Below are 23,530 nucleotides of genomic sequence, written 5' to 3'. Positions count from 1 at the left end.
ATATCGATACAGGAACAATAACATTATACGGACAGCCTTTAGAAAGGGTTAAAGAATTTAAATATCTAGGATTATGGTTGGATAGTTCTTATACATGGAAAACACATATAGATAACTTAGAAACTAAATATAAGAAAGTTATAAATTTACTAAAGGCTGTGGCTGGAAATAACTGGGTCATTATTAAACATATATAGGGCTCTTATGAGATCAATAATTGATTATGGCAGTTTTATATATGGAGCAGCAGCTAAAACAACACTACAAAAGATAGACTAGAGTAGGGCTTTACGTACAGGAGTGGTGAAAACGACACCCATTAACGCTCTTCTAATAGAGACTGGAGAGACTCCGCTGGAAATGAGAAGAATAAAATTAGCTTTAGTACATTGGATGAAAATTAAAAGTAATGAAGAAGAAAATGTAACATCAATTATATTAAAAAACTGTTGGGAATATGCAAAGTTCCAGAGTAATGGATTTGGATGGATGATAAGTAAATTGACCAAAATGTATGGATTAGAGGATAAGAAAATAGTTCAGATTAATCCAATTAGTGTTATTCCTCCATGGCTATTTCCTGAGGTTAATGTAGACATGAGACTTCTTAAAATGAAAAACGACTGGAATTTAAATGAAATAGGGGTAAAGACTGATGTATATTTAAGAAAATCATATTACAACTACCTCAAAATTTATTCAGATGGTTCTAAAAACCTTAAAGGATGTGTGGGAATGAGAATAAATAAATAAATATACCAGAGTTTGAAATCCACATTTCCAAAAGACTATCAGATCACCTGTCTGTTTTCACAGCAGAAATTATGGCAGTTATATTAACCTTACAGTGGTTAGAGGAGGGTCGACCAGACAGGGTGGTGATATGTACAGATTCTAAAGCAGTATTAGAAAGAATTCAGGGAGAAGGAAATGATAGGAAAGATTTAGTATTAGAAACGCTGCATAGTTTATTTAGACTACATAGAGGTGGCATTGATGTTTGGTTCTGCTGGGTACCAGCTCATGAAGGGGTTAAAGGAAACGAAAAGCAGATAAATGAGCAAAAAGGGCATTAGAAATGACAATAACAATAATAATTCCTTTTGGGGAAGGGGAAGGGAAATCCTGTATTAAAAATAAAGAAATAGAAGAATGGCAAAAAAAGGTGGAATGAAGATAAGAAAGGGAGAAGATTGTATAAGGTACAAAAGTCAGTATTAATTAGAAATATTAATGAGAGAAACAGAAGGGAAGAAATAATTATGACCAGATTAAGAGTAGGTCATACCTATTTAAATGACACCTTATATTTAATAGAGAAGAAAAGTAATGATAAATGTGAAGAATGTGGAGAGAAAGAAAATGTAGAACATGTATTATTGAACTGCAGAACATATGAATCTGAAAGGGAGAATCTAAAAAGAATGGTTGGAAGGACAGGTCAAGATTGGAGTCTTAAAGGAATATTAGGAAATGAAGGAAACATAATGGATATTAATAGATTAAGGAAAGCATTATTTATTTTTCTTAAAAATACAAGATTAATAAATAGAATTTAAGAGATGTAAAGAAATGTTGTTACACACTCGTGTACACATACACACACTCGAGTGTATTGTTGCAATCCGCGAGAAGAAGAAGAAGAAGTAGTCCAGCAGGGGGCAGTAAATGGACCAATCAGCTGCTTTGTCTCACTCCCAGCGGAAGTAAAACTAAAAGGCTCCAGCAGCAACGTGTGTGGACTCGGTTGGAAAACGTTGGCGCTGTATCTGGGCTGAATATTTAATTAACCATGTCTTCAGTTCAGCATCTGAGAGAGTTTATCAAAGAGCGACTAACTGCTGCTGCTGAAGAAATCTTCACAGAGGTTGAAAAAACCATCGTCCGCTATGAGGAAGACATCANTACACATTTTCTTTTGATATATTTATTATTGTTTTTCTTCTTTAGATATTAGGTTGGCTTAGAATGATTCCAAATAATGTACAGAAATGACCTGGTGCTGTTACATGTCAATCATCTGGGGGGGCCACTAGGGGGGCCAATCAGATGACAGGGGGGGCACTGGCCCCCCTGGCCCCCCCCTCTGGCTCCGCCACTGCTTGCTTATAAGTGAGATTTTCCGATCCGTTTAATTTTTATTTGGATGTATTTAATAGTGGGTTATGTCATTGTATGAGGATGATTGTGGTTCAGTTTAATTGTTTAATGTTAATAAAATATTAAAATAAAAAAAGCACTGGGTTTGATGCTCCTTTGGTTAAATCAATCTGAATGGGGTCAGATAGATTCCAATGTATTTTGGGGAAGTTTTTGGTATTTTGTAGTTTATTGTTTAATACAATATAGTTTGCAAGAATGAAACAATTTTCAGGGCAGAAAAAAAGTTTGCGTGTATTTACACGGACCTTTACGACACGATCATTTTTATGCATCCAGTGTTGTGCGTAAGAATTTAAACCCTTAGACTGGGTCCGTTTTTGCTGCCAATCTGCGGTTCCACTCCAGTCCAATCCAATGGATTGCTAATATCAATCCATTGGAAATGGACCAATCAGCTGCTTTGTCTCAACGTGACGCCAAGCGGAAGTTAAACAAAAAATGGCCTCTGCAGCATGTGTGGGTACTGCTGGAAGATGGTTGTGTTCTCGTATTTAAGACTAATATTTCAGCAACCATGTCTTCAGTTCAGCATCTCAGAGAGTTTATCAGAGAGCGACTAACTGCTGCTGCTCAAGAAATCTTCACAGAGGTTGAAAAAACCATCATTTGCTACGAGGAAGAGCTCGATGCTCAGCGCAGAATGATGGGGATCAACTGGAAACCAGAAATTAAGCTACACAGAGTCGGTTCGGAGCTGCAGAGACAAAGTTCTGGTAGGTCTGGATAAAGGTGCTGATGTTTTCACTGAAGACGGAGATCCGTCAGCGGCCATAGTTGCTCCAGCTGCTGCTAAAGATGGCTGAATTGTCGTTAGCTGCTAGCTCGTATGCTACAAAGTTTGATAGCGTAACTCAGAATATTATGTTGCAGGACAAGCAGAAAATATCTGTTGGATGGAGATAATTTAAACCCCCGTTACTAATGATATGAATCTAATTATTTTTATTGCAGGAAATTCTACAATATAATGATTAAAATTGTAATCACTAACAATATATGCACGATCTTGAAAATCATAAAGCATGTTCCTACCTGAATATAGCTAGCTCATATTAGAGTGCACCGTTTCATCGGCCAACCATTTTTTTATATTATTTTGTGAGATCGATTATCGGTTAATACATGTGAAACCGATCTTATCTACAGATATTATCTCTCAGCAAATGTCTAAAAATCAACTATTGTCGTCTTCTGCTCTCCCATGAGAGAGGCTTGACTTATAGACCAGCCCACCAGGGCATGTCTGCTTGCTTGCAGCTAACAATAGTCACCCCACTGTTGCCAACTCAGTGACTTTTTTGCTAGATTTACCAACATTTAAGACAAACAAATTGGTATCGGCCAAAGTCAGAATCAGCACGTCAGGTATTTTAAAGATCGGTAATCAGCTCCTCTGATTTCTAATTAACTGCAGTTTGAATGTCTTTGTCTTTCTGTAAGCTCAGTTGTTGTCTTTCTTTTTATTAAAATTTTACTGTATTTCCAGTGGTGAAAAAAACTTTCTGACTCTTTTGGATCTTCCTTTCACGGATGCAATGTTAACAGAAAAAATCATGGCACATATATTTTTTCATTACACTTACAGCCCTTGTTATCCATTTCAAAACATTGCACTTGACCATGATATGTGTGAGGATATGTGTAAACACACATATCCAATAACAGATTGTGTGTATAAACTCATCAGAAACTGTCCCTGATGGATAACTGGGGTTAACTAATGTTAAAGTTATGCATAAATGCATGATTTTCCGTTAAGCATGTTACAAATATCTCACCATCTCTGCTCAATTCATCCATCCTGTCTAAGTTCAGAGGTAGTAGCAGTGCATAACTTCACTGAAAGATGAGGTTTGAGCTTTCACAGTGGCTGTAGTTCCCATGTGGTGTGAGCAAAACTCAACAGTTATGAAGTAGAAAGAAATTTGCAATGAGCTGTAGATATGGGCAAGTTTGGGGAATAAATGTCCTCAAATTAAATTTGGAGCGAATTTGTGCTGCTGTTGCAAAAAATATGAATTTATCTTAAATCTTTTGATTATCTTTACCAGAGCTACCAATGTGTGGATGACACTTTACTCTGCAAACGACACCTTCTCTTCAATTAAGCACTACAAAATGAGTTCAGATGAAACATGTGGTGCTGACAGTCCAGGATCTTCAGGAACAGCCAGGTGCCTGAGACGGTGACCAATTCAATTAATTTAACGATCACTTCCTTTGTCCCCACAGACCTCCAGAAGCCACGTGTCTCCAGAGAGGAGGAAACCTTTGCCATCCAACAGGTCTGTCACCAGGGGAGGAAGACCAGTCACGACGAGGAGGAAGTAGGACATCAGTTGACTGAAAAAGAACAGATGGAACCAGAGCCTCCAGTGAAAGAAGGGGGAAAAAACCCAGAACCTACATGGATTAAAGAAGAGAAAGATGAACCAGAACCACCACTGATCAAAGAAAAGGAGGAAATGGATACTTCAGCACTTACCAATGAAAAACCAGAACTAGAATACTTACCAACTAGACATAACCAGAAAGACCTCTGTAGCAGTCAGGAGGGAGAGCAGCTTGTCCAGAAGCAGATTGTTGCTTTGATTGAGACTTCTACTCTTGAGGCAGTTGGCTTGAGTGAAGAAGAAAAAAGAACTCAGCAGCTTTCCCTTCATATGTCTCGTGAAATCGAGAGCAATGATCAAGAAGAAAGCAGCTCCACTGTGTCAGAGAGTCAGTCTCATACTGACACAAATAAAAGTTCTTTCAAATGTGATATTTGTGGGAGATGTCTTAAAAATCAGTGCAACCTGGTAAAGCATTACAGAACCCACAAAGGTGAGAGGCGTTTTTCTTGTGAAACATGTGGAAAATTGTTCTTAAAGAGAGCGACTTTGAATGTTCACATGAGAACACACACGGGTGAGAGACCTTTTTCATGTGAAACATGCGGTAAATGCTTCTCTCAAATTGGTCATTTAAATGTGCACAAAAAACTTCATACTGGTGAAAAACCCTTTACATGCAAAACATGTGGGAAAAGTTTTTCTCTAAATTGTAATTTAAATCTACACAAAAAATATCATACAGGTGAGAGGTGTTTTTCATGTCAAACGTGTGGAAAAAGTTTCTCTATAATTCAACATTTGAATGCACACCAGAGAACCCATACAGGTGAGAAACCTTTTTTATGCCAATTATGCGGGAAAAGTTTCTCTCATGTTGTTAATTTAAATTTCCACAAGAAAATACACACAGGTGAGAAGTTTTTCTCATGTCAAAAATGTGGAAAAAGTTTCTCTCTAATTCACTATTTAAATGTGCATCAGAGAACACACTCAGGTGAGAAACCTTTTTTATGCAAATTATGCGGAAAAAGTTTCTCTCAAATTAGTCATTTGAATCTCCACATGAAAACTCACACAGGTGAAAAGCCTTTTCCTTGTGAAACATGTGGAAAATGTTTTGTAAATGTTTCAAATTTGAATGTTCATAGAAGAACTCACACAGGCGAGAGGCCTTTTCCTTGTCAAACATGTGGAAAAAGTTTCTCTCACATTAGTAATTTAAATCTCCACAAGAAAACTCATACAGATGAGAAGCCTTTTTCATGTGAAATATGTGGAAAGGTTTTCCTTAATGCTGGAAAACTAAATCGCCACAAAAAACAAACGCACAAGTGTGGGAAGTAGTTATTTCACTCAGATTTACTAATATTTAAACTTTTTTGTTGTTTTTTCAAAATACATTAGAAAAGGAAAAATTACTAATTCTGTTTCAGCATGCTTTGGAATGAAGGTGCGATGTTGGGTTTAGCAGACATTTTGTACCAGATCTTAGGAAACTTTGCTGTGCGTGATTATCAGCAGTTTGGATTTATTTTGGAGCTCGTTTGGACTCTTATTCATGGATTTTTTTTTTAGAGAGCATATAAAATGTTCTACAGAAAATGCTCGTAAGGAAGCTTAAATAGATTTAAAACTAAATATATCTTAGATTTAGTTTTAAAATCTAAAATTGGCATTTTGCCAAAAATTGCAAAAATCCCATTTTGTCAAAAATGGGTGTTTTAGGATTTGCAAAACGGCCAATCCAGAAACACAATTTATTTTTCTTTCTACTGATATGTTGTACCCCCAGTAATTAAGGTTAGGAAAAACTTTTGATGTTCGCTTTTGTGGTTGTTCTGAGACTGTTTATCGGAGCAACCAAGAAACGGTGTCTGTTGTTCCGGGACTGTTACTACTATATACTACTATATATAATTTGGTGTTTGACCTGTTAAAATAGACAGTTTTAAGTATTTTGAGAGTCTCAAGTATTTGTGGATTTAAGCTATTCATGAATTGATGTTTAGTGTGTAGAGCTACAGTGAGATTCAATATTTTTGCTGAATTCTCTCCTTGTTATAAAAAGTAAAATGAAACTAGGTAATTGAGAATGGTCTCAACTTCCTTTTGTTGAAAGTTTAAAACTTTTACATTTCAGTTTGTAAAATAAAATCAATCTACAAAACTTGCAGTGCACGGTACAGATGTGTGACCATAATAGACACCACCATAATTGGAAATAAAACGGCATATTTCCTAGATTTGGTCCTGCATGGTGATGGATGACTGATGATGTGGGCTTGTGGGCACTCATTGATTCAACAGAAACTTGTCTTTGTACCAAAGTCTTCTAGAACCAACAGGGAGTCTATATGTCCAACAGTTGAAGCTTGGTTCAAATTGAGTCAATTTAGACCAAACAAAATATATTGGTAAATTCCTATCTGTGTGTATATACATCAACCTTGCTGACACTCTGATGTCCAGAGATCTGTGCTAAACTTTTTTTTTCTAAAGTAAGTTTCAAAAGAAGACTTGAGTGAAAGTTGCGCTATAACAATGATGCTGTTGAAGCTTTGCTACCTTTTGCTGATCTCTGCAAACTGAACTAATTTATTTTAAATGGGCCTTATGTTATTTTTTATGTATATTTTAAATGAATCAAAGTTCCTGTCTTCAGTTTCGAGGTTTGTAACATCCTACTGATGGTTGTTCTTTTAAGATTATAGTTTGTTTATTTTATTTCTCAGGGCTTCTGTTCACAATGCTTCACTTAATTTATCATATGATACATTCATTTTGGGATTTTTATGGTGAAAATCAAAATGTTGGAATAGTTTAGTACTTCATTTTGTAAATAAAATGTATAGTTTGAGACATGAAATAAATGTTTAAAACACACAAAGACAGTTTTCTTTCATTCTAAATGTTTGTTGATATCAAAGTTTACAGTGAGCATAAGATTTATAGGAAAGGCTGTTTTGGTGTTTAATCCAAGTCACAGTCACATAAAATATATGTAAATATATATTTTTCAAAAACATTATTTTAACTTTTTATTGAAAATGTATGTCAGGTTTTCTAGTTTCTGGGGTTACTTTCCAAAAATTTTTGTTACAAATTTCGCAAATTCAGTAACTCTTGCGCTAAAAAGCACAAGAAGTTACTTCTGATGAAGCATCACACTGTAATGTCACTTAAAGGTGATTCCAATACGGTGTGAGGGATATTTAAACAAAAATTATGCTGGAAACAAATCATAAGTTTGCAAATATTCAGCTTTTTATATAATATGTTTCATCTTGCTCACTGCAAAAATAGAAAATCTTACCAAGTATTTTCGGTTTAGTTTCTACTGCAAATATCTTTGTACACTTGAAATAAGACAAAACTAACTTGCATAAGATGTAGGAGCTTGTTACATGTCAATAAATCCTTAATATTGATAAAAATGTACTAGTTTGTTTAGCATTTAGTTCCGGGGTTAAAATAAAAATTTTTTCTAAATCTTGCAGAACATTTTTATTTTTGATTATTAAAACTAATTTAAAAGGTATTTGAGCACAAAAACACCTTGATTAGTTTTTCTTTGCTGCACATTTTTTCTTAAAGAGCCACCACAAACTTATTTTTAAGGTAGTACTCCTTTTGTTGCTGTAGTATTCATTAATTTTAATATTTACTTTTTTATGCATTATATTTTGTGGCAAGACTTTTTTTCAGTTTTTCCAACTTCTTTTTTGTGTTTTTTATTTGTATTTTTGAACCTTAATGATTTAATGTTAAGCTCGTCAGGTCATTTATTTAATCAAAGTCGTGTTAGAAAATCGTAAACAATCTCCTGTTGGCGATGCTGATGATTCCTCCGTCCCGACAGATACACCATCAACGACAGGAACCTCGGCCGGCTGCCCAATCGGATCACAACCTCCTACAACACCAAGCTGCAGCTGTGGCAGGTCAAAGTTCATCCTGTTTTTCTGCTTCTAATCACATTTTAATACATTTATGATGTTGGAGAAATCACTTTAAGCCTAAACTGGTTTTGAATTCATCCCTCCTGACGTTTTGTTTCTTTTTGCTCTCCTTTGTTTGTTGTATTTTTCTCTCTGGACCTTCAGATGGAGAATTTCTTCAAACTGACTCCGGATGCTGGAGCCGGACAAATGCCCAGGGAGCAGGCGCTGGAGACGGCGAGGAACAACATCGAGTGGATCCAGAAGAATGAACCCGAGATCCAAGCGTGGCTGGAGAGCAATGTGCCCTAGAACCAGAACCAGAACCCAGTCCACTGAAGCTTAGCCCGTCAGTCTGATGAAAATTTACCTCCAGTGGAACAAAGACAACAGTTTTTGATTCTGCGCTCAGGAAATTGTCAGAATATTCATTCCATGGCCTTATTTGTAATCATGATTTTAAACCGTCCTGTTAGAATGTGAATTTGTAATCAGAATCACTTCAGGAACATGGAGCGTAATAAAAAAAATTTATTTATAAAGACTGGATCTTTCTTACTTTACTCTCTGATCTCTGTTTTAATCTCTAAGACAAGTGAAACATGACACATTTCAGTTTCTGTGTCACACATTTGATTTTATTTTTTATAAATAAGTAACATCCACAGCTGTGCAGAACTTTGTAAAGAGCTCTGAAAGCTGAAACTACTGTTTTGTTTAAGGAAAACTTTTTATTTGATCTCGATGTTGACTGAGAGACTCTCTTCCCTACTGCCGCCTTCTGGATCCCAGCAGGACGGCAAGGGTGGGAGACTCCCTCTTTTAGAGAGAGTGAGACTCTCTTCCCTACTGTCGCCCTCTGGATCCCAGCAGGACAGCGAGGGCGAGACTTCCTATTGCCGCCCTCTGGAGCCCAGGCGGACGACGAGGGCGGGACTGGTCATGGAGAAGAAAGTTGCTTATACATGTGAAAATACTATCACAAATCATTCAACTAGCACTGAAGACATATTTGAAGTATATGTCAAGTTGTAGTACAGGGTTACATTTTAGTTGAAAACAAGATGTGGACAGGCACATACAGTAGGTGGACTTTTTTTAAATTCTTCTCAATAGAGGGAGGACTGTTTTCTACATTGGGAAGAAACTCACATTTAGTGAGTGTTCTTTACATTTCACTGGCTGGTGACGTGGATGCATGCAGATACTATTCCACCAACCCTCCAGAGGTAATTTTGGTCTCCAACGACCAACTTATTCTCTAAAATAAATTAAATGAAATGATATTAAGTATTGTTCAAACACATAGGTGTTGTGTAATACTAAATATATTAGCTGCATAAAAAAGGGGGACTGGGTTTTGAAATTACAAGTATAGAAGAATGATAATTACATTTAGAAGCACACATACACACAGGTTCTGTGTAATACTCAAAATGGAAGGGGCAGGAATAGGGAGGACTGTTTTCTAGATTGGGAACAAACTCATATTCAGTGAGTGTTCTTTACATTTCAGATTTCCAAAGATGAACCGTGGCAGGCTGGTGACGTGGATTCATGCGGATCCTGTTCAACCAACCCTCCAGAGGTAATTTTGGTCTCCAACGACCAACTTATTTTCTGAAATACAGTTTTGATATGATATTAAGTACTGTTCAAACACACAGTCTTGTGTAACACTTGATATGTAAGCTGCATAAAAGGGGAGAACTGACGTTTGAAATTACAAGTACAAAAGAATGAAAGTCACATTTAGGAGTCCACATACACACAGGTCTTGTGTAATACTCAAATTGTAAGGTGCAGGAATAGGGAGGACTGACACATTTAGTGAGTGTTCTTTACATTTCAGATTTCCAAAGATGAACTGCGTCAGGCTGGTGATGTGGATGTATGCGGATCCTGCTCAACCAACCCTCCAGAGGTAATTTTTGTCTCCAACAACAAACTTAGTTTCTTATATAAAGTCACTGAAATAATATTAAGCCCTCATCAAACACACAGGTCTTGTGTAATACTTATCATGTAAGGTGCAGAAATTTGGAGGACTAAGTTTTGAAATTAGAGATACAAAAGAATGAAAGTTAAATTTAGATGCACACAGATACATGGATCCTGTGTAATACTCAACTGGACAGGTACATACATAAAGGAGGACATTGTTTATTTCTATTTTTTTTAGAAACAACCATTCAGTGTTCATCCCTTCATTTTAGCTCTCCATAGAGATGCCTTGTCAGGCTGCCGAGCTGGATGCATGCAAATTATTTTCTGGCAACTCACCTGACATAAGTTTTATCTCATTGACCTTTTTATTTTCTAAAATAGTCATGAGAATATTAAGTACTGTTCAAAAACATGGTTATTACGATTCAAAAACAAAGAATCAAAGCGATTTATTGGTTTTTATACTCTACACTACACACGTGTCAAGATCAAACTCTTATCTTAAGATTACAATTTTTTTTGTTAACAGTGGTTAACTGTGTGTGATCATGATCTCATCCATGATGAAATGTCAAGTTTAGAAAAGTGTGTTTTATGTGGACTTTTTTTGCCTCTGAAATGGAGTGGTGTGTGATGTGAAGGTAATTTTTTTGAGAATGGGAATTGGGTTCATCTTTTGAATATGATCCATGTGTTCCATGTGTAGCTGTGCTGTATGTTGAAAGTGAGTCATAGTGTGGCACTGACGTTTTAAATATTTATCATGCTACCTCCCTTTGTCAATTCTTATTTTTCTCCGTCTAGTATACAAACAGTCCTGGCACAAAAAGTGTTATCGTAAATAAAGGACATCACTGAACTTCAATTGGTAGGTTTTTAGTAGAAATATTCTTGCTGAAATGCTTTCAATGTATACAAAATTTGTTTTTAATCAACAGGTCTGTCCAGAACAAAGTTCAAGTAAGGTGACATCATAAAAAGAGAAGTATGTTCCTGATTCCGTATATGATTCAAACTTCTCATGGGATGACAGATGCACTCCACAGAAATATAGACTAGTTATAGTCCATATTTCCATGTTTGGACTTCTTAGTGCACATAAATTGTATGTTTTCTGTATCTGTATGCCGTGGTCCTGATAAATAAAATTGGCCCTGACAATTACTGTTGGTGCCATGTGCGGAGCCAAGCACCTCATTATTTTTGTCCCTTTAATACAGCATTGCATCAGGTTCTTGTATTTTGAGTTCTGATGTGTGTATCTAAATTTTTAAGTGAGATCTATGTTGTGTAGCTCAATAAGATTTTTGACAACTTACTACGTCTTTCTAGCATAAGTGGAAAGGGGTGTCCGTTTAGTGTTGCAAAAAACTGGTTTGAAAAATTGTCCCGCTAATACACCAAAACCCGTATAGGTGTGTGTGTGTGGGGAGGGGAGGGCGCGAAGGGTTACTGTCAATGTCTTATTCATATGTTTAATTTAACTGCACATTGGAAATTGGTGAAACGCAATTTCAAACTTCTGTGTTAATCCTGTTACATAGATCTTTGACAATAAAGTGCACTTGACTTCACTTCACTTGACTAAATGTACCAAATAATGCAAAGTTAGCATTTTAATGGACACCAAATGACAGCAGTTATGAATATTCATAAGTGCTTCTTCATGTTCATGACAGGTGTCATGTTTATGACAGTGTCACGATCACCCCTTCAAATAAAGTGTTGCCAAAAACATTAAGTCCCTTCAGGTTCCATCCCAATGTCAACAACTGTTACCTTGAAGTGACTTTTGAACCAGCAGATCTGGATTCCTAAAATGTTTGTGCAAAATCGCATACAAGCTAAGAGTTGCATGACTGGTTAACTTTTCAAAGTCAAGTTCAATATGTTGAAAATCAAGTTGGCTTAATCTGGTTGCTGTGACATTATAGGAAGGAGGAGAGAAAGTTTTACAGCAACATGCAGGCTTTGTTAGCAATGTTCACAGTAAACACTGACAAAAAAAACTCCTTATGCTGAATAATAAGATGTTGCAAATAAATTGCATTAAAAACAATAAATAACAAAAAATTATGAATTGTACCTTAGCTACAAAAGTGAAAAGAACGTTGAGACAAAACATTATCCTGGACTTCTTGGGCAGCAGCAGAGCAAAACTATGGTCTCCTGTCACTCCGGTGAGAAAAGTTGCACTTGACTTATTTTCTGAACATTGACCAACTTCATTTTCAGCAGCCTGGAAGAAAACGGTTTTAAGTTTGGTCACAACATCATCTGGACCTCCATCTCAGGACCTCGTTCGTCCAGAGTTGGAGTGTACCTGGACCACAGAGCAGGTGTTTTGTCGTTCTATAGTTTCTAAAACATGACTCTTCCACAGAGTCCAGACCAGATTCACTCAGCCCCTGCTGGCTGGACTTTGATTTGGTTCATATTTAGTGCAAGTAACCCAAACAAACAGAATCCACTCTGAGTTGCTTCTTTTTCAGTGTGTGATTTCATGTATAAATGGGTGAATCACTGAATGTAGTGTGAAGTGCTTTGTGCTCGGCTGGATTAGATCAGTTTTATGCAAGTACAAGCTATTTCTGAGAATACAAGCTATTTTTTAAAAGACCTGTACTTGCAATTCTCAGCTGTTCCTGAGAATTGTATTCTATTTTTAGAAATGGGTGTGAAAGAAAGAATTAAGAGATGCACATTCCATCAGCTAAAATTAGTTTTGACAGGAAAGTCTGCCTTTAATGAAGGAGGAACTTAAATTCCTGACATTGTTCAGAGCTGAGGCAGTCACAGCTGTGTTGTCAAAGAGTTAGTACAATATTTTGTCTCAATAGTCATGAGCAGACTTGGTTGTTCCTCTAGGACAGGGGTATTTAATTATGAGCCTCTTTGGTCCGCCCACTAATATTTCCTCCTGATAAACTGTCCTAACAAAAGTCCAAATTTTATGCTTTATGGGCTTGCCTCCTTGTTTGTTCACATTTTCACAGTTAGCAGACTGCACTTTGTAGTAAACACCAAATCTCTCTGCTTCACCTGACTCCAATATTAGTATCAGCTCTGTAGAACTCGACTGCATGCTAGTGAGGCAGTTAAATTGAAATATATAGGACAAGGGACACATCTAAAAGTTACAGATCACTGCCCCTTGGGGAATGCAGTTTGAGACCACTGCTTTTGATTCGTCTGTTGTTAGATATTTAATATTTGTGTTTAGTTATTCTTTGTTCAATTGGCATTATGTTTTGACTGTTACTCCTCCTTGATTATTCTTATTCTTCAATTATATTTTAATGGTGGTTGACAAACATCAACATGGTGCACCACAGCCATTAACCAGTAAAGAGTGTGAATGACTCCTTCTTGCTCCTCTGTGCCCTTTGCCTTTCTCCAAGGGCCCTGTGATCAAGGGCCCTTGGAATTGTCATCACTGTTTACCCCTATACCATCATGTCCTGTTTCGTTCTGTCTCTTCCTCTTGTTACACTGCTTGTCTATTTTCCCTGGATTTCTGGGGGGCGGGGGATTGTTCTCTTCTGGCTCACTGTGCTTGAATGGGTTTTGTAAGTTTTTGTTCTTATTTTTTCATTAAATCTGCAAATCAATTTGTCGCCTCAGTTTCTCTGCATTTGCATCCTCTTCATTATGACAGTATCAGTCAAATGTTAACTGATAAATATCAAATAACCTTTCACTAAATATGATGCCATCTGTGGGAACTCATCTAAGTGGATTATATCTCTGGGATAAGTAAGGCTATGAGCTGATCTGGCAACAGAAAACATTTGAAACACAAATATTTTCCTTGTTAATCACCTCTTCTCAGCAGCTCCAGTCTGTCTAAATCCTTCCTGCAGAACCAGAGGTTGGATGGGCGTTACCATCCTGTAAATAAGTGTAAGACGTGCAAGACTACATTCTTCTGAACAAACGGCAGCTCACAACACTTTCTCAAAGGAAGAATCACACAGTCTCTGTAACTGAGAAGAAAAATGGAGGAGAATCAGCTGGACCAAGAAACCCTATCCTGTTCAATTTGTCTGGATGTACTGAAGTATCCGGTAACTATTCCCTGTGGACACAGCTACTGTATGAACTGTATTAAATCCCACTGGAAAAAAGAGGATCAAAAACGAATCTACAGCTGCCCTCAGTGCAGGGAGACATTCACACCAAGGCCGGTTTTAAAGAAAAACACCGTCTTTGCAGCTTTAGTGGAGCAGCTGAAGAAAACTGGACTCCAAGCTGCTCCTGCTGATCTCTGCTATGCTGGACCTGAAGATGTGGCCTGTGATTTCTGCACTGGRAGAAAACTGAAAGCCATCAAGTCCTGTTTAGTCTGTCTGGCCTCTTACTGTGAGAAACACCTTCAGCCTCATTATGATTCAGCTACATTTAAGAAACACAAGCTGGTGGAGCCATCCAAGAACCTCCAGGAAAATGTCTGCTCTCGTCATAATGAGGTGAAGAAAATGTTCTGCCGCACTGATCAGAAGTGTATCTGTAGTTTGTGTTTAATGGAGGAACATAAAGGTCATGACACAGTGTCAGCTGCAGCAGAAAGGATTGAGAGGCAGAGAGAGCTGGAGGAGAGACAAGGAAACATCCAGCAGAGAATCCAGGAMAGAGAGAAAGATGTGAAGCTGCTTCATCAGGAGGTGGAGGCCATCAATCACTCTGCTGATAAAACAGTGGAGGACAGTGAGAAGATCTTCACTGAGCTGATCCGTCTCCTCCAGAAAAGAAGCTCTGATGTGAARCAGCAGATCAGATCCCAGCAGGAAACTGAAGTGAGTCGAGTCAAAGATGTTCAGRAGAAGCTGGAGCAGGAGATCAGTGAKCTGAAGAGGAAAGACGMTGAGCKGGAGCAGCTCTCACACACAGAGGATCACAACCAGTTTCTCCTCAACTACCCCTCACTGCCAGCACTCAGGGAGTCGACACCCTCATCCAGCATCAAGGTCCGTCCTCTGAGACACTTTGAGGACGTGACAGCAGCTGTGTCAGAGCTGAGAGCTGAACTACAGGATATTCTGAGAGAAACGTGGAAACAAAGCTCACTGACACTCACTGAGGTGGATGTTCTACTGTCAGAATCAGAACCAGTGAGCAGAGATGGATATTTAAAATATTCATGTGAAATCACTCTGGATCCAAACACGGCTCACAGATGGCTGGTGTTGTCAAGGGAAAACAGGAAGGTGACAAGAAAGGCTCAACATCAGTCTTATTCTAGTCACCCAGACAGATTCACTCATTGGCGCCAGGTTCTGAGTAGAGAGAGTCTGACTGGACGTTGTTACTGGGAGGTGGAGAAAAGAGGGAGAGTTTATGTAGCAGTCTCATACAAGAATATCAGCAGAGCAGGAAGTGGGAATGAAAGTTTATTTGGAGGTAATGAAGAATCTTGGGCATTAGATTGTCACCAAAACCGTTATAAATTTGGTCACAACAACATCTGGACCTCCATCTCAGGTCCAGTTTCCTCCAGAGTCGGAGTGTACCTGGACCACAGAGCAGGTATTCTGTCCTTCCACAACGTCTCTGAATCCATGACTCTGATCCACAGAGTCCAGACCAGATTCACTGAGCCGCTACTGGCAGGAATTTGGGTTGGGTTTGCATGTCATGCAGAGTTATGTGAACCCAAAGAGATAGAACCCACTTAAGGTTTGGTGGGTTTGATTCAGAATCTTAATCTTGCAACAGATTTGTTCTTGATTGCTGTTATGTTGTTTCTAAACTGCATATAAATCAGTAAGTAAAGATTGTCAGCACTTGTTTTTCTTAAAGTCTGATGTTCTTCAAAACAGCTGATCAGCCCAAGAATATTTACTATTTTCACTTTCAGGCTTTGAACTCATAAATAAAACGACATATTACTCCTCAAGTTGAAAAAGTGAAACCAGTGATAATGCTTTGATAATGTTATTGAAACTCATTTTGCTGAGTTATTTTTAATTGGTAAATTAACATTTACCAAATAATTTGACTAATTATCAATGAATTTGTAATATATCAATTTACCAATTAACATTACCAAATATTATATTGATAAATTGATATTTATCAATGAGACAGAAGATATTGTCTTTTTTGTGGACTTAAGCTGGTTTCATGTTTTGTTGATTCTTAAGCGGAGAAACTGTCATATTGCTTCACTGTTAAGCGGTGTTGGTGATGGGATGCTGCCCCCTAGGGGAATGTTTTGTTTTTACATGACAATGGGTTCAGGAAATGTATATTATTGTGTCATTAATACTAGTCTATATTAGTTATAGAGAATGGAGCTGTGTAAATCAAATTCTCATTTTATCATTTCTTTATTTGTGTGTTTTGAATCCAAATAAATAAATAAAGCTTTGATTTATACATGAACACCGTCAGAATATTTTATATGAGAAATACATCATCATAACCACATGATCCAGTTTCTCCGTACTCTGATCGACTCTCCTGCTGAGAGTTAAATCATTATAAAACCATCAGTAAAAAACCATCAACGGCCACCCTATATTCAAAAAAAGTGTTTTTTGTGACAAATTAGGGGGTTATAATTTAAGATAAAATAAAAATAAAAAATAAAAAAAAACAATGTGTTGGAATACCCAGAAAGAGTTTTTGTATATTAGTGTGAGGAATAGATTTATGGAATGTATTAAATGACAAACTTAAAGTACAAATATAAACCAGCTTGAAAAGCTGTTCAAAAAAGAGCTTGTGGGGAAATATGTTGTTTTAATAGGTCTCTCAATGACCAAAAATACTATTGCTGATAATAAAAATGTACAATTTTACGTTTATGGTTGAGAATGTGAGGTTGACATGTCCTTCAACATGGGATGAATTTAAGAGTTTATCTGCTGTGGGGGGATTTAAATATTTGGAAGTTGATGGATATGAGAAGGGTTCCTATTCGAACAAATTATGTAATAATGATTGCAATGGGCATGATCATGTGTTTTATTATTTTCCCTGTTTTTACTTTTTGTCTCTTCGAAATAAATAAACATATAAAACAACTGTGTTGCCATGGCAGCCAGCATTATAGAAACACAAACAGACAAATGAAGGCTTGTGATCCCGGTGGACTTTGTTGGTTCGTTATTGACTGGAAACACTCAAATAAAAACCTGTTTTAAATAATAACCTGAAAATTGTGCTGTTTTGCTGCATCTCATTCAGTCAGTGGAAACATTATTCCAAGCAGCTTCGAAGATCAATGTGAATAATTACAGCTTCAAAGCCATCAAGTAAATGTCAAAGAAGTGACTGACGTCGGACCACTATTTTGAGTAACGAGTAATCTAACGCGTTTCCATTTCAAATCCAGTAGTCAGACTACAGTTACTTGTCAAAATCACTTTGCGTTACTGTGCGTTACTATTGTCTTTTGTAGTTTAGTTTTATTTCCTCTGCGCGTCTTGTTGAGTGACCATGGTTTATATGCGACATTATCAGCAGCGACAAAAAACAAACAATGGAGGGAAGAGAGAGATGCGCATTTTGTTGCTGATAAAACAGGAACTATTTTGAGTTTCTGTCGCCAAGTCCGATTATTATAAGCGGCCTTGGGCTTGTTTTTTCTAAAGTCGCTTGCAGATTTAATGAGTCGCGGGTTTGGGCTTGTTAATGACATGAACCCCAGGATTTGTCTGACATCCAGTTAGTTTTAGTCAGACCCTCCCTGGCCATCATGATTCGTCCCGCCATGTCTGTGTTAATGTCAAGTTAATATACTACCTCTGAATGACGTCGAGCTTCGCGTTGCGCTCCAGACAACTGCAAACATCGAGACGAATATGAATAGCGGAATAAATGTGAAAACACCCACGAATGAACCAGTTGTGCGACTAAACGCCATTATAATTATTAATATTAAGTTAAGTGTCACAAATCTGTGCAGCTGGACATCTGAGTTGTAGAGCGGCAGAAAGCGCTGTGCGCTGCGCAGTGACACCAAACGCAGGGCAGTAACACAGAACCTGGACGCTGGAGGCGGGGGGTGTCTAAAAACTCATTTAAAGTTTTCCAGACAGTGGAACACATAAAAATACGCACAAATTACGAAAGTTTTTTTTTTCTCCCTTTCAGTTCAGCTTGTGGAGACACATTGTTGACACATGTATAAAATAACTTGCAGTTAAGTATTGGCAAAGCTCAATGTAATTTTCACAGTTGGCGGAACATTATTGTCAACAGCTGCTGAAAATAACTAAAAAAGTGACTTTCAATGTAACTTAGTTACTTTCCAAATCAGGTAATCAGTAATCTAACTAAGTTACTTTTTCAAGGAGTAATCAGTAATCAATCAGTAATCAGTAATTTGATTAGAGTTACTTTTTCAAAGTAACTATGCCATCACTGGTAACATATTAGGATAGAATGTAGACTGAAACATCTGCTAAAAGTCCAGTTCAGATAATGTGTTTTTTTTGTTTGTTTTTGCTGACAAGCTGCGGTTTAACTCCAGTCCAGCAGGGGGTGGTAAATGGACCAATCAGCTTCTTGTCTCAACGTGACCCGAGCGGAAGTAAAAAAAGAAAACGGAAAGAAAGAAAAGAAAGAAAACGGCGCCAGCCGTAGCTTTTTTTTCCCACTCATCAGAAATACTGTTGTATTGTCCCATCTGTGATAATATTTCAGCAACCATGTCTTCAGTTCAGCATCTCAGAGAGTTTATCAGAGAGCGACTAACTGCTGCTGCTCAAGAAATCTTCACAGAGGTTGAAAAAACCATCATTTACTACGAGGAAGAGCTCGATGCTCAGCGCAGAATGATGGGGGTTAACTTGCACCAACAAGTAAAGCTCAACAGAATCGGTTCGGAGCTGCACAGACAAACTTCTGGTAAGTCTGGATGAAGTATAGATCGGGGGTCGTTGCTTCATTTCCAGCCGCTGCTGTTAAACTGGGCTAAACACCATCTGTTTTTAGCTGCTAGCTCCGATGCTACAGAGGTTCGCCGTTTTGTAGCCCAGGACAAAATGTTGCTGCACAATGTTAGTCTCTGAAAACCATTTAATCCCCATAAGTAATTATGTGAATGCAAACGATACCCGAAATAATAGTTTGTTTTCAGACAAACACTGTTCAATTAATAGTAAAATTCAGACCCAGATTAACTTATATTGGTATGTATGTTTACTGTAATGTGATTCACACTGCTTATGTTCAGCATGTATATCATGTGTTCCAGAGAGAAGTGAGCGTAAAATAGGTGTGTAATTTTGCAATATGGTCCGTCGTGGTGAAGAGAGAGCTGAGCCAAAAAGCGAAGCTCTCGATTTACCGGTCGATCTACGTTCCCACCCTCATCTATGGTCATGAGCTTTGGGTCATGACCGAAAGAACGAGATCACGGGTACAAGCGGCCGAAATGGGTTTCCTCCGCAGGGTGGCTGGGCTCTCCCTTAGAGAGAGAAGCTCGGTCATCCGGGAGGGACTCAGAGCCGCTGCTCCTCCACGTCGAGAGGAGCCAGTTGAGGCTCGGGCATCTGGTCAGGATGCCTCCTGGACGCCTCCCTGGTGAGGTGTTCCGGGCATGTCCCACCGGGAGGAGGCCTCGGGGAAGACCCAGGACACGCTGGAGGGATTATGTCTCTCGGCTGGCCTGGGAACGCCTTGGGATTCCTGGAGGAGCTGGAAGAAGTGGCTGGGGAGAGGGAAGTCTGGGCCTCCCTTCTGAAGCTGCTGCCCCCGCGACCCGACCCCGGATAAGCGGAAGAAAATGGATGGATGGATGGATGGATGGACTACTATGCTAGCAAAGTCAAAGAAAGTATCAGGATCTGTGCAGCTCTGACGGGCTTGACATGGTCCACCACCAGAGGGAAATGGCTGACGCTCATGACGGGTCCATCACCATAGTAGTGCTTTGGCTAACCTGGTTCATCACTGCAGTGTAATGGCTGAACCTCATGCACAGTGAAATTCAGTCCGAGACTGACGTCGATATGGTTCTCACTCACGGTGTGAAATAAAAAAAATAAATAAACAGTGGATAATTGTTTTTTCTAGAAAATTTTCAACCTTCATACTAAGGATTTTAATTCGCACTGTAAAATTATGAGAAATTTATGTAAGCAAAATATGAATAGTCACAGGAAATATGTATTTTTCCCACAATGCAATGGAGACCTGAGCTGAGACATTTTAAAGTAATTGTTGCATTTAAAATGTGTTCTCTCCTAAGCAACTCAAAAACTTAACTGATTTAATCTTAGAAATGAAAGAGCTTTCTCAGTGCTCGTAACGAGCACGCGCGTACTTTGCTGCCTGGGTGGTGCGGAGCGGCAAGAAGACGCAGGGGGAACCGTATGTGATGGGGAAACGCAGATCAACGTAACACCAGCCGCTCCGGATGTCCTTTTTTTCTTGCGTTGAGCCTCGATGTAGCCAAATTCCATCAAGTGCTTGTTTTTTAAATGTCACATTAGATTTGTTGATGCATTTTGACTTGTTTCACTCCCCGAGGGTACTTTCCCGTTCACTCTGAGTTATAGTTCCACACGACGTTGCTCAGGATTTACTGCTGCACACTTGCTCAGTGTGAAGGAAAGAGATCAGCTGCACATGCAGGCTGCAAATGAGATGCAAGTGATCGGCAACAAGAGACCGTGAAAGGCGATCACCGATCATACACTTTTTCATGGAAATTAGCCGGCTATGATCGACAGACCTCTACTTAAGTTACATTTATTTTGTAGGAATTGTTTGTGGCATCAGTAACTGTATTACAGCAAAAAGAACAATTAGACCTCTAATTTTAAGACATTTCTTTTTGTTACAATCAAAATGTATCTTAAATCTTTTGAACATCTATACCATGGCTGCCAATTAGTGTGGACAGTTTTTTCCTGAAAATAAATAAGCACTACTAAGTTTAGATGAACTGTGTGATGCCAACAGTCTCGGATCTCCAAGAACAACCAGACTGATGCATAAAGCAGTCATCAATTAAATTAACGATCTCTTCCTTTATCCCCACAGACCTCCGACAGCCACATTTCTCCATTGAGGAGCAAACCTTTCCCATCCAACAGGTTTGTAATCAGGGGAGGAGGTCCAGTCATGACCAGGAGGAATCGGGACATCAATGGACTGGAGAACCTCCATGTATTAAAGAGGAAGATGAGGATCCAAAATCACCTCTGATTGATGAACAGGACATTCAAGAAAATAAATGGATTAAGGAAGAGGAGGAATCAGAACCTCAACTGATAATTGTAGAAAAGAAGGAACCAGATTATTCAGTGCTTCAACATGAACATCATGGACCAGAACATTTACCAACCAGGCAGGACCAGAATGAACTATGCAGCAGTCAGGAGGGACAGCATCTTGTCCAAAAGCTGTTTGTTGCTCTGATGGATACTTCTGCTCTTCAAGAAGATGATATGAGTGATGGAGGACCTCAAACTGAGCAGCTCTCCTTTCAGATCTTTCCTGTAGTTGAGAGCAAAGATCAGGGAGGAAGCAGCTCCACTGTTTCAGAGAGTCATTCTCATAATGAGGCACAGGCACATTTTTACAGAACCCACACATGTGGGAAGCCTTTTTTATGTGAAACGTGTGGAAAAAGTTTCACTCGAATAGATCATCTAAATTTTCACAAGAAAATTCATACAGGTGAGAAGCCTTTTTCGTGTGAAACATGTGGAAAACGTTTCTCTCGAATTAGTCATTTAAGGCTTCACAAGAAAATTCATACAGGTGATAGACCTTTTTTTTGTGACACATGCGGAAAATCTTTTATTCAGAGCTCGGACTTAAATGTCCACAGACGAATCCACACAAATGAGAGGCCATTCTCTTGTCAGACATGCGGAAAAAGTTTCACTCGAAAAAGTAATTTGAATGTTCACAGGAAAACTCACACACAACAAAAAAGTTTTTCTTGCCAGACATGCGGACAACATTTTCTCCGACCTGGTAATCTGATGTCCCACATGAAACTAAAACATAACGGTGAGAGGGAGACGTTTGACTCTCACACAGAGTTGACATTATAAATTTTTAAACTTTTCTTAGAAGTGCCCCAAAATTACTTCATTTTCATTTTCGCAATTAAAAACTGCAGCGTAGAGCCCCAGAAGTGCAGGTAAATAGCCAATCGTTTGTGGTTGCTTGTTGTGGTTTCATCAGAACCTGGTTTAGTCTTCCGGTTTTCTGGGTTAAGTTTTTGTTTGTAGCCATGATTATTTTGTTGTATACCATTGTGTTTTAGTTTGTTTAGGTTGAAAGGCCTCTGCTGTCTAGTGTCATTAGTTTATTCTCAAAAACTTTGTTTTGATGGAATTTGATGGAAGCTGCTTTTTGCTCAGTTAAATTGCAGGTAATCACAATTTAGTTTGGTATTCCTAAATATTACATATTTTGCAAGTTAAGGAACAGGACTGTAATTTTTGGCTAATTTAGCCCTCCATGCTATTTTGCCAGTTGAATATTATATCATTATGTAGTTGTAGTCATTTTTTTGATCATTTTTTTGAATCTTTATGCTGGACTAGGAAGGGAAATAAAAACATTTTCACCAGCTACCACTGTTTAAGAGTAACGGTGAAATAATGGGTTTATCAGAACTTTTTTTGTCAGGTCTTAAGATACTTCTAAGTTTGTGAACGGCAACATAATTTATGGACAAATGTCATATTTTGTGCTACCTTCCACTCACGCTATCCAAGTTATGCCTGTTTACAGATTGTTTTTTTCATAGGGAGTATCTATGAAATATTTAAAAGAAAATGCTGCATGGGAGGCTAAAATACTTTGACGAAGTACTACTTGATACACTATTGGCTGGTATTTGCAAAACAGCCACTGTATAAGCGCCGTTTATTTTCCTTGCAGCTGATTGGTTGTACTCTTAATAGTTGAGATAATGAAGTCCTCTGATGTTGACTGTTCAGGTTATCTCAAGATTGTACAATCTCCTATGCATATTAAGGTTTATGTGCCGTTTAAACTTTTTCAATTGGCCATGTTTAGATTATCAAGTATTTGTGGAGTTTAGCTATTCGACCGTGATTGTGGTCCTTGACTCGCTAAAGAGTGCAGTTAGGGACAAAGCTAATAAACAATAGGAAACCTCCTTTTATTGATAGGAACATTTCACACACAGACCAGAAATAATTAATT

General features: G+C 38.1%; 3 protein-coding genes and 1 long non-coding RNA gene across 5 annotated transcripts; all 4 read left to right on the top strand.

The window, feature by feature from the left end:
• Positions 1 to 2,583: 2,583 nt before the first annotated feature.
• LOC103479998 (zinc finger protein OZF-like) lies at positions 2,584 to 8,865 on the top strand. Of its 2 annotated transcripts, XM_008434732.2 has the most exons (4): positions 2,586 to 2,876; positions 4,396 to 4,989; positions 8,359 to 8,440; positions 8,603 to 8,865. In XM_008434732.2, exons 1-4 carry the CDS (start codon positions 2,678 to 2,680, stop codon positions 8,622 to 8,624), a joined length of 897 nt encoding a protein of 298 aa, XP_008432954.1. In that variant the 5' UTR covers positions 2,586 to 2,677; the 3' UTR covers positions 8,625 to 8,865. The 2 variants fall into 2 exon arrangements, with proteins under 2 accessions (XP_008432953.1, XP_008432954.1); XM_008434731.2 differs by lacking the exons at positions 8,359 to 8,440; positions 8,603 to 8,865 and having other exon boundaries at positions 2,584 to 2,876; positions 4,396 to 6,397.
• Positions 8,866 to 9,849: 984 nt separating this feature from the next.
• LOC108167079 (uncharacterized) lies at positions 9,850 to 11,402 on the top strand. The gene is made up of 3 exons (XR_001777471.1): positions 9,850 to 10,025; positions 10,290 to 10,361; positions 11,323 to 11,402. It is a non-coding gene; the product is annotated as an uncharacterized LOC108167079 (long non-coding RNA).
• Positions 11,403 to 14,352: 2,950 nt separating this feature from the next.
• LOC103479997 (tripartite motif-containing protein 16-like) lies at positions 14,353 to 16,655 on the top strand. The gene has a single exon (XM_008434729.2). The coding sequence runs from the start codon at positions 14,383 to 14,385 to the stop codon at positions 16,057 to 16,059; it is 1,677 nt and encodes a 558-aa protein (XP_008432951.1). The 5' UTR covers positions 14,353 to 14,382; the 3' UTR covers positions 16,060 to 16,655.
• A 2,299-nt stretch (positions 16,656 to 18,954) lies between these two features.
• LOC103479996 (zinc finger protein-like) lies at positions 18,955 to 23,504 on the top strand. The gene is made up of 2 exons (XM_008434728.2): positions 18,955 to 19,240; positions 21,383 to 23,504. Exons 1-2 carry the CDS (start codon positions 19,042 to 19,044, stop codon positions 22,402 to 22,404), a joined length of 1,221 nt encoding a protein of 406 aa, XP_008432950.1. The 5' UTR covers positions 18,955 to 19,041; the 3' UTR covers positions 22,405 to 23,504.
• Positions 23,505 to 23,530: the final 26 nt, after the last annotated feature.

This window comes from Poecilia reticulata, linkage group LG17, assembly GCF_000633615.1.
Source record: "Poecilia reticulata strain Guanapo linkage group LG17, Guppy_female_1.0+MT, whole genome shotgun sequence".
Classification (NCBI taxonomy): Eukaryota; Metazoa; Chordata; class Actinopteri; order Cyprinodontiformes; family Poeciliidae; genus Poecilia; species Poecilia reticulata.
The sequence above is the reverse complement of the archived record's forward strand: the minus strand, read 5'-3'. Positions and strand labels throughout refer to the sequence as shown.